The sequence below is a fragment of the Drosophila nasuta genome, chromosome 2R, assembly GCF_023558535.2.
Source record: "Drosophila nasuta strain 15112-1781.00 chromosome 2R, ASM2355853v1, whole genome shotgun sequence".
Classification (NCBI taxonomy): domain Eukaryota; kingdom Metazoa; phylum Arthropoda; class Insecta; order Diptera; family Drosophilidae; genus Drosophila; species Drosophila nasuta.
This window is the reverse complement of record NC_083456.1, coordinates 28,292,135-28,303,007: the sequence shown is the minus strand read 5'-3', so window position 1 is coordinate 28,303,007 and position 10,873 is coordinate 28,292,135. Positions and strand designations below refer to the sequence as shown.

The 10,873-nt window shown below is 39.1% G+C and overlaps 3 protein-coding genes across 3 annotated transcripts; all 3 read right to left on the bottom strand.

Moving 5' to 3' along the window:
• Window positions 1-3,603: 3,603 nt before the first annotated feature.
• LOC132785188 (sodium channel protein Nach) lies at window positions 3,604-7,340 on the bottom strand. The gene is made up of 9 exons (XM_060791179.1): window positions 7,064-7,340; window positions 6,792-6,995; window positions 6,377-6,691; window positions 5,754-5,877; window positions 5,548-5,676; window positions 5,279-5,483; window positions 5,035-5,200; window positions 4,091-4,257; window positions 3,604-3,962 (listed from the first exon to the last, which is right to left on the bottom strand). Exons 1-9 carry the CDS (start codon window positions 7,315-7,317, stop codon window positions 3,604-3,606), a joined length of 1,923 nt encoding a protein of 640 aa, XP_060647162.1. The 5' UTR covers window positions 7,318-7,340.
• Window positions 7,341-7,923: 583 nt separating this feature from the next.
• Window positions 7,924-9,354, bottom strand: LOC132785187 (pickpocket protein 11-like). The gene is made up of 4 exons (XM_060791178.1): window positions 9,262-9,354; window positions 8,839-9,049; window positions 8,160-8,444; window positions 7,924-8,099 (listed from the first exon to the last, which is right to left on the bottom strand). The coding sequence occupies exons 1-4, from the start codon at window positions 9,352-9,354 to the stop codon at window positions 7,924-7,926; spliced, it is 765 nt and encodes a 254-aa protein (XP_060647161.1).
• Window positions 9,355-10,081: 727 nt separating this feature from the next.
• Window positions 10,082-10,873, bottom strand: LOC132787565 (uncharacterized). The gene is made up of 2 exons (XM_060794688.1): window positions 10,644-10,873; window positions 10,082-10,292 (listed from the first exon to the last, which is right to left on the bottom strand). The coding sequence occupies exons 1-2, from the start codon at window positions 10,871-10,873 to the stop codon at window positions 10,082-10,084; spliced, it is 441 nt and encodes a 146-aa protein (XP_060650671.1).

The following is a 10,873-nucleotide window of genomic DNA, read 5'->3' as shown; positions in this document are numbered from 1 at the left end:
GAATCACAGCTCTGATTCCGGCATGCGTAAATAGCTGTGGGTGCAATGTACGGCAAATAGAGCGTCCCAACAACGCTTGAATGAACTCAGAAGGAGATGGAGATGGAGATGGAGCAGAGCATTGGGCAGCAGAGTGACTGCTAAGCTGGGTATTAGCTATGTTTATGACGCATGCTGCCATCAATACAGCGCCAGATTAAATCATACTCGTACACAGCAAAACTGTCCATTAAAATCTTAGCCTAGTTTCCAAAAAATAAAAACGAAGTGAGTGGTAAGAAAAAAAAAGCAGCATTCACAGGTGTGTGCATGAGCTTTTGTTTAGTCAAGTATCGTAATTTGTTGGCATGTTTATTCATGCTAGACCGCAGACAAGAGGCAGACGACAAAACAAAAAACACAAATACGTGAACAAAGGCGAAACTCTTAAAACGCGTCGCGTTCTCTTTAATAATTCAGCAGTCCTCTTAAAGGCAACAACACTACACCAGCGACAAAACCAAATTGAAAGCTTAAGCGGCCAGGAACTTCTGGATATTCTGAATGTCGCCTAAAAACCAGACGACGATGTTTCTGTCGTCGCTGCCCCTAAAAAACAACAACAAACAAAAAAGAAACCAAGCTCACACACACACAGTGGAAGGCATAAAAAGAAACTGAGAGAGCGAAAAATAAAGTATAAAGTCGTAGAGCCCGGTTAAAAACAAAGTGCTTTAAATGGGTATTGGGTTGAGGGGGATTTGGACGTACTTCCAAACCAACACATTGAAATTCGGCTGAGACTGAGGACGAGAGAGAGATGCTTAATGGTCTTAGTAGGGCGCTTTGCCGCCAGCTTAACCCCATAAGGCCACGCGAAAGGAGGCTAAGCTTTATTTATGCGCCAAAAAGGTAAGGGAATTTCTCAGGGAGGGGAAGGGGGAAGTGGGAAGGGGAGTGGGGGTTGCTCAGACCAGCCAAAAGTATTTAAGATTTAGGCTATAGCAAATGCCGAAGAATTTGGCACGAACTGAATTTGAAGCCGACAACAATTTAAATACTTTAACGCACATTTATTTGATTCATTTTCATTTGTAAAACAATGCTCTGAAAATTTAATAAAAATTATAGAATATTAAATACAAAAGACTTAATACAAAAACACCAAATGTTTGTAAAAGAATTTATTAGACAATGGTCTGAAAATTTAGTAAAAAAGTATACAAATTAAATACAAGAAATTTATTCCAAAATCACAAAATGAATCTCATTTCGACAACAACAAAAGCTGCTAGAATATGTAGCGTATTTAATAAACAAGCAAATCGAGATGACTGGCAAAAATACTTTAAATTCTTAAAAACGAGTTTATTAAAAATAAATTAAATTTCATTCAACAGAAAATTTTCTGGAAAAGTAATGAAAAATAAATTTGTAAATAAAATGTTCTCAATAAATTACAAATAATGTGCTAGAACAAAACTTAACTTTATGACTTTAAAAGAGCAAAACAATTCAATACATAATTCTCTGAAAAAGTAATGAGAAATATACAATACGAAATGTTTTTAATAAATTACAAAATATGTGTTATAAGATAAGTTAACTTCACTTAAACACTTTATGCTATTCAATAGACAATTCTCTGAAAAAAATAATGAAAAATATACAAAATACAATTTCCCCAATAATTTACAAATATTTAGCTTTAACAACAAACTCGTCATTAGGCAATTCTAGAAATCTTCTAGTTCATTTAGCAAATTGCTGCTGAGCCTCGTCAACTGATGGAATATGTAGTATGTTATGCATTTAATTGCCCAAAAACTTTTCGACAGCGTTGATATTCCTGGAGACTTGAAATGAGTTTCTGATCTCTGACATTGAAAACTAAATATGGCATACACTTGGCTTCAGTTTCTATTCGCTCCCTACTTAGCAATCAAAATCTATTAGCATTTATTTTTAGTTGCAGAGAAGCCCTAGACACTTGAATCTGTTTTGAGGAAAGTTTTCGACACGTGTCGTGGTTGCTTCAACTCGTAGATCATTAACAGTTCTTGGCTCAAAACATTTATTACTACTAAATTTAGTGTCAAGCTGCGGTAGACATTTACAGCTAATCACGTCGCAATGTCTTCCGAAATCACTAAAAAAGAAATGCAGTTCAACAATTTGAACAACATTTAATTTTAACATAAAATTTATCAAAGTTTAACAAAAAAATGCATAGAAAGTAAATATGTTTGTTGAAGTAAATTGAAAACAGAACTTAACTAGTGCCCTACGAAATGAAAGTCCCCATTCAACAGACAACAGGCAGCTGGCTTTTCATAGATTGCCAAGTGTGTTGAAGCAGAGGGAGGGGGAAAGGAAAGTGAGGAGGGGGAGGGGAGGGGCGGACATCAGGTAGTCATAGAGCCAGAGCCTAGGGAACTCGCCGAACAAAAACGAAATAATCCAATATACATATTGTATTGTGCGATAATACGCCACACGAGGCAAAGCAGAGCAGAGAAAAGCCAGCCAGAATTTTCCTTTTTCTATTTTTTTATTTGTGTGTGTGTGTGTTGTTTTCTTGCTACTATGTTTGTCTAGGCCATGTATCTGCGAATGCCATTCGGATACAGATACGGATACAAATACTCCAGTCGAGTGCGTTCATTTAAATTTTTTGCAATTTTTAGGCAGTTTTTTATGCATGGGAAAACAAACAAACTCGCTTACAAATTCAACGGCAAAATCATTTCAATTTTCAGATGCTGCGCAAAGGCATTTACACAGATACACACACAGATACATATTTATATAAGTGTAGTCTGTGTGTGTACTCCCGTTGGCCATATAAGAGAATGTGCAAATCAATTGCAAAGTTAAAACTCACACAAAAATTTCATTAAGTTAAAACGCGCTGCGAATGCTCAACAAAATACTCGTCGTGCAATATTGCCAACTTTATTATCAGACAACACACACACTCTTAATAGAGACTTTAAAAGTATTTCACTTAATTTTCGCAGCTACATTCTTTAGTGTTTTGGTTATTGAAATGCAATTAAATTAATGAAAAAAGTGACCATTTTGTTTTTGGCAACAGCCTCGATGTCGTCATTTCATTTTGTTTACCCTCCATCCCTCCCTTGAAAATCTCGGCAAAAGGACAACAAATAAAAATTTATTTTGATTGCAGGCAAAAACATTCCGAGTGTGCCAAGACTAACAGCAGACACTGTGCTTAGGCAGGCGTCGCATGGATTTTGTGGTCCATAACTGTTGTTTCGACTCTTGCCAACTGTTGTGTCCAGCTGCTTAGCTCAGAAAGTGGGCAAATGTCCAAGACCAATTTGGTAGTCCGTCTCCTCTCTCCTCTCCTCTGTCTCCCAACTTTGTCTCTTGGTGCTGTTTATTTTTATGTGACAATGCAAAGTAAGTGCACTTGAGTTGTGCTTCCAGCCTACAATCACAGTTGGCAGCTGCTCAGTGCGCGATAATTAACATTTGTTACGCAGGTCAACAACTACTACAAATACATACACACACACACACAGAACACTACACACAACTACACTTGACTACATAAATGCGTAAAGAGCAGAGCACAGAGCACGGAGAACTGTATAAAAGTCAGTGAGCTTTAAAATTGGCACGGACTCCGGTGCTCTCAATTACGGCAGTATGAGCAGCTCCATTGGCTCCAACTCCCAACTCCAGCTCATGTTCTTGCTGCTGTTCGCGTTGTTGTTGCTCCTCCCGTCGTGACTGCTGCTGCTGCTGCTGAGTTGCCTTTGCACGGCCATTAGCCCGGATCCGAGTCCGACTCCGGGCCTTGGACTGGGACTGGGACTGGGACTGGGACTGACAGAGCTCCGCCTTCAGTTCCGCTTTGTATGCATGCCATAATTGTTTGGCTAGGAAAAATAGCAGCTCGCAGATGCCAATCAATGAGAAGCCCGCTATGATGCCGCAGATGTTGCCAATTGTACCTGCAAAGGCGCAAAAGGAACGCGAGTATTCCAAAAAAAGAAAATACAACAAAAAAAAACATATCTGCATATTGTTTGTCTGTCTGTATGAGTGTGTGTGTGTTTTTTTTTATGACTGGAATACTCACTGAAGATCTCGTACCAGGCATTTTTAATAATCTGCCGAAAGTATTGAATATGCGTTTCGGCAAAGTAAATACGCACAACGGCCAACTCGGAACTGTCATGGCTGCTGTAACTGTTATTGGCATCGAAACTGCTGCTGCTGTTGTTGTTGTTCCTGTAGTTGCTGTTGCTGCACAAAATTAAACTCATTTATAGCCCAAACTGACTAAAGAAGAAGAAGGGTAAATGAAACCCCAAACAGAAACTCTTGGGTTGGGGTAACTTGATATTTGCGGAAACTGCCAAAATGTTACTTTGAACTCGTCTCAATTGCAGTGCATTTAAATTCAATCAGCGTGTGCTTTAAAGTATACACAGAGAGAAAAAGAATGCGATAAATACAATAAATTGAAGCAGGAAATAAATCAGAGACATCGACAGAACAATATTCTAAAATAATTGTTGATTACATCAAATTTGAAGCAGGAGTGAAAATGACGAAATATCATCCGAACAATTATCTAGAATAATCTTGGACAATCTCATTTTAGAAAGTCATTCTTGTCACCTTGAAGTTTATGTGTTATATATTCACAGACAGAGAAAAACATACTTAAGTAAAAAAAAACACATTTAAAAATTAAAGCAAGAGTACAAATTCATAAATATAAACAGAAAAATGTTCTAGGATAACTCCAGATCAGTCTATCATGAAATAAGATTATTTTTAAAGCATAAAAATATATATGATAAAAAAAGAAAACTTGAGTTTCAAAATTGAATCAAAAGTAAAAATTCATTAATATCATTAGAAAAATATTCTACTATAACTTTAGATTTGCAGACTTTTAATATCAGATTTGTTTTAAGTCATTTAGGGGTAATTAAAGCTTCTGAATTCAGAAATAGTTTCTTGTGCTTAATTCGCAATTATTCTCTCTGTGTACTTAACAATATTTGAGCTTACGTCATGGGCTTGAAGTTTCCCTTGAGGGGCAGCGACATGGAGCCGCGGACCTTGTACCGTATCTCGGAGCAGGAGGCCAGACAGTCGGGACAGTAGAGCGCATCCTCGAGCTCATGCTCCAGGCCGGGCATAAATTCGCGAGTGGTGATGACATTCAGCCATTTAACTACAACAATTACACGATTACAAATGTCCAAGTACAAGAGGACTTTCCTGCACACACACAATCACTCAATCAACTCACATTTGTAACGCTGCAGACACTCCATGTGCTGGAGGGTGCAGTAGACACGTCCGATGGCAAAGGGTATGAAGCTCATAGGTATATTGAAGGGCAAACATCCGCATAAGCTGAATATGCTCCGTGCTCGACATGCGGAGATGCATTTACTGAATGTGTAACGTTGTGAGAAGTTGTGAGGTATTTCATCTTCAAAGAAGCATTTGCGCTGCAGTTTGCAGATTGATTGACTCGCATGATTGACAGACAATTGAACTCACTACTTCACTCACCACCTGGGGACTCATGTGTCGCGCCTCCGGCACCGTCTCAATAATTCTCGGTATTATTGGCAACTGTGTAATGCGTCCGGAAGAGACAAATCTTAGGGAGACGCCGCCCGACTGCGGATCCGGATAGTTCTCAGGCTCGTAGATAATGATCTGTTTAAATTGAAATGATGGATGCTGGAAGATGCTGATGTGTTTCTGTAGCTCACCGCAAATCCTTCGACCAGCTTGTGCATCTTGTAGTAATTATCATTGCGATCGGATTTTAGGGTTAGCGTTAAACCCATGTCAGCACCAAAGAAGCGTTGGGAATAAGGACGTGGCTTAAAGAATCTGAAAGGTAAGTAATATTTAAAAATTCGGTAAATAAATGAATAGATAATCTTAAGTAAATTGAGTAGTTAAAATAATTTGTTGACTAAAATATTAAATTAAATAAACTGTTAAATTGGTTTTGAAGTTAAATTGTTAAATTAGTTAAATCACTGATTGAGAAATTAATTCCTTAACTAACACTTTAAAGTTGCATTTTCAAATTCTTTTTTCACCGTATGTAAAATGCATATCATTTTGTGGGTCTTTGCAGGCTCCCGCTTTCTTTATAAAACAAAATATTAAGACTTTTCAAATTCGTTGGGCAAATAAGTATCGTTGTAGCAAATAAAAAAAACCCTGCCTTCTTGGAGGATGAAATTATATAAAATTATAGCCCGTTTTGGGCTGTGGGTTAATAGTTGAGCTTGACAGGAGAAAAGTTTTATATATGTAAATAGAAGATGTCTTTAAATAACGAATAAAATAATCTATATAAAAAGTCACAAAATTTATTCACCTTCCACGCAAATTAAAAGTGCAGCAGAAGCCATAGTTGGTAAGCGATTCCCTAAATTGTGTCATGCAATCGAAGGCTTGTCCGGCCAAGCGACAGGATACAAACATATCGCTGCAATTGGGCGTCAAGTTGTGCAAGTGTCTTCTGGTGTTGAAGAACAGCTCATAGGGTTCAGTGTCCTTATCATCAAGAAATCTCTGAAGTCCGATCACATGCTGATAGTCACAGTACTCTTCGCTGCCGTAGTACATGCCAAATGCACGAAGTTCCCTATAAAAGAAGCTGGCATTGCGATGCCTGTGATCCTTGTCGCTGCTACAAGAGCAGAGTAAAGTTATATTAAAGAGTAACTCCATTAAGTTGCAAGAATAAATTTAAGAGCATAGTTATATTAAAGCGTAACACGTTAACTTACAGTTGCTGGGCATAATAACGCACCGCCCGCTTGGAGATGCGATTCATGCTGCAGACAGAGACAGCGGGCAGATCCACCTCACTGACAGGATATTGGGGATTGTAGATGGTGGTGACCAGCACTTCGGTCTCGTCCTTATACGTATTCCAAACGAATGCGATTAGCACGCTTAGCGCTGTTATATGGAAAATGAGCCAGAAGAAGCTGCGGGACCAGCTAATTGAAAGCAAAGCGAACGGCAACAGCAGCAGCAGACTGATGGGTCTACTCACCGTTCGTGATTGCGATATCCGTGCTCGACTAATTTGCCATAACAGTGGAACGAGAAATTCTGCAGCAAATCCTTTAACGCGGCGCCAAATGACAATTTCTGCGCAATGTTCTCCACATTGCGTGGCCTCGGAGCGGGGCTTGGACGCGGACGGGACTTGGGGCTGGGTATCCACCAGACGGCATGTCCAATGGCCAAACGCTGGTGAAGTCGTCGCTCAGCCCGTTCTCCAAATGTTGCTGCTGTTGTTGCCATGTTTGGCACTCAGTCAGCCCACGTTGCTCGTTGCTCGATTGCAACTGTTGCGGCTGTCGACGCAATGCGAGCCTTTTTGTAGACGACGTCGACCTCCAACGAGGTTTTGCCAGTTGTCCTGTCATTGTCATGGTCATGGGGAGAGCAAAGGATAGGAGTGGTGAGGAGAGGAGTGGGAGAAGCTGTGACTGTGACTGTTCTACATGGTGGCTCATTTTAATGAAAATTTTGCAGTCATGTCGTGCGTGTTGTTGTAATTAGGCCTCGTGTTCCAACTTATTGCCAACAAATTAACTGCGACATGGCACGTGGTGTTCGGCATTGGGCCAGGCTCGTTTTCCCCCCCTTATCCACCTCTCTTTTCCGGCTCCGATTCGTCTTGGCAATTTCCCTTAATTGTCAACAATTTAAAATGAAATTAGTTAAACGCGCGTTAAATGTCAGCCAAAGGCAACGACAACGACAACGAGAACATCATCATCATCAGCACCGGAACACAACTGGGTCATGTGTTCGTGCCCTTCAAGGATAACGAAACAACAAACCAACTGGCAAATGACTGTGCATATAAAAAAATGTATTTGCTAATGATTAACGTGCATTTAACTATGGATAAATGTGTAGCTTTGATGCATCGAACAACTTGGCATGATTATTAGCTCGATTGCGTTCTATAATCCGATTGCAGCCGATGTAAATGTACTTGAAGAAATAAAAGGACAACTCGAAAATGGCCACCAGCGAGAAGCCCATGAAGATGGACAAAATGTTGCCAATGGTACCTAAAATAAATTTAAATTAAATCTTAAATAATTTTAGCAATTTTTCCTAACTTTACTCACTGAATATTTCGAACCATTGATTGTTTAACAAACGCGTATAAAGATGCGCATGAGGTTCGCCAAAGAAAACTCTTAACACGGAAATATCCGAGGTGATATCTGTTTCGTTATCCTCATCTGGTTTGACCGTGGCCAAATAGTTGTCAATGGGCAATACACTCATCGAGATGCGATACTGCACATCGTTACAGGAGGGCAAGCAATGGGGACAGTACAGTGCCTCCTCGATTTCACGCTCCAAGCCATAGATTCGCTCACGTTCAGTTAAGACATTATTCCACTTGACTGCAAAGCCGAGAATTAGGCAAACAAACAAATACAAAAATTTGTTAATATTATTATTATACTCAACTAACTTTATAATTAGTTTTTGGAAAAATATTCAAGAATCATTAAATGTATAATTGTTAATTTGTTAATAAAAACTTGTGGCTAAAATCTGAAAGAAAATAAATCTACTTTTAACAGAAATGAGAATTACCAGAAAATTTCATTTCACAAAGATAAAGAGCACTTAAGATAGAGAAAAATTAATATTATATAGGATATTTTAAATCTAACTGAATAACCCATATACTTTAGGTAGTCAATGACAATTCCTTCACCCTGTTGGATATCACTCTTTAATAGCCTATCTTCCTGAAAGAAACTTAGTTGGCAATTAACCTACTTGACTTACATTGATACTGACTAAGGCAAGAAATGTGAGTGAGTGTGCAGAAGACAAGACCCTCCAAGCTGTCAACCAGTTCCAAAGGGAGTTGAAAGGGCAAACAATTGCACAGAGCAATAATACTGCGAATGCGACATCGGGTGATGCAATTGGGAAAGGTGTAAACATATTTATTCATGTCCGGCATATTCGATTCGCTGTGAAAGTAGCAGCGACGCTAGAAAAAAATATAGATAATTATATATAGCTACAATATAATTTATATAATTGCACACTCATCTTTTTTAAAACATTTGCAATTGCAAAAAATTGTGCAATGAGCAATTAAATTAAAAACGTAATTTATTTTTAGGGTAATTATATTTTTTGAAATTAGGCAATTATCTAGAAAATGTAATTATCGGTTTTAGATTGTATACCAATACTTACTGCTGTAGGAGAAAAGGAGTGTAAACTCTTGTCTGTGTCGATGATACGCGGAAAGATTTTGAGAAAACTCTCCTCGCGCTGTCCAGGAAACATTTCCAGCGAATTCGATGAAGCTATCGAAGGAAAATTGTTTGCATCATGCACGATGACAATGTAACCATTTGTATGCAAAATGGGAGCAAAGTAATCAGCATGACTGGCATTGATCACAACTGTCAAACCTTGAGCTGAGTTGGCAAAACGATTCTTAAAGTCGCGATTTTTGAGACTGTAAAAAATAAGTTAATTCAAATTAAAGTAATTAAGTTCATTCAAATTAAAGGAATTGAATAAGTAAGTTATATTATATTAATTTTGTATATCATATTTAACAAGCTATTTACGTGTTTTGCGTGTTAAAAGTGCAGCAGGGTCCATACTTGGTGAGACTTTCCTGAAAAGCTGTCGCACTAAAGCAAGGTATATCAATGTTGGACAAGCTGCACTTTAAGATGTATTCTTCGCATTTGGGCGACAACTGAAATACAAATGAAATAAGGCGTAACACATTTTACTACTACTTTTTTCCGTTTACCAATTTCATAATGCGTCGGGTATTGAAGAAAGTTTCATTATTCCAAGTGCCGAATAGATCAAGAAATGCTTGAAAATTGAGATACTCCTCAACATCATCATTAACTTCACCTATGACATACAATTTGCTGAGATACTTCAGCTGCTCTGCAAAGTATTCCACTTGACGAAAAGCAGGATCGTTGCTTTGCCTAAAGAAGCCGTTGAGATATAAATGGAGTCGAAGGAACACTGCAGAGGAAGCTACTTACAACTCGCGGGCATAGGTGAAGACGGACTGCATGGAGAGACGATTGTTGGGGCATATTGACACAGCCGGAAATGGCACATTTTCGACGGGATAAAGTGGATCCTTCAGATTGATGACAAAGTACTGGGCGATAAATTGCTCCCAGGTAAGCAGCAGCACCGCCAGCATTGCGAGGAACGTGGTCATGTGCAGTGCCAGCCAAATTAATCTGCAAATAATCCAAAAGACAGAGAGAGAAAGAGAATGGTAAGAGGAGGGGAAACACACATGCGAGACGAGATAAACGCACATGACGCACATAGGGTCTTTGAGGTAAAAGCGGAAACGGAAATGAAAAATGCGAAAAATGCAATGCACAGCGGAACAAAATGAGTTGAGACGATGGCAATGACGCTGACGATGACGAGAAGCTGCTGAAACAAAAGATACATTCCCTCCTGTTGCCTTCGTTCCCTGTGCAAAATTGCAACTGCAAATTTTCTATGGAACACTGTGTACCACGCTGCGTATGCGTAACCGTAAAAAAAGGGAACGACAAACGTCGTTTTTTATCTTTTACCTCTCCAGCAACGTCAACTCCGGCGCCAATAGTTTGTTGTAGCCCTGCAAGGATATATTGCGCAGCAATTCTACCATATCCAGAGAAAAGCTCGAGCCAAGCGATGCCTTGCGCTCATCTCCTTTGCCCCCAGCTCCCTTGCCTACAGCTGCATCTGCTTTGCCCACTTTGCCAGCATTCGGATTTTTAATCCACCAGATGGCATTGGATGTTGATTCAATATTAACCAT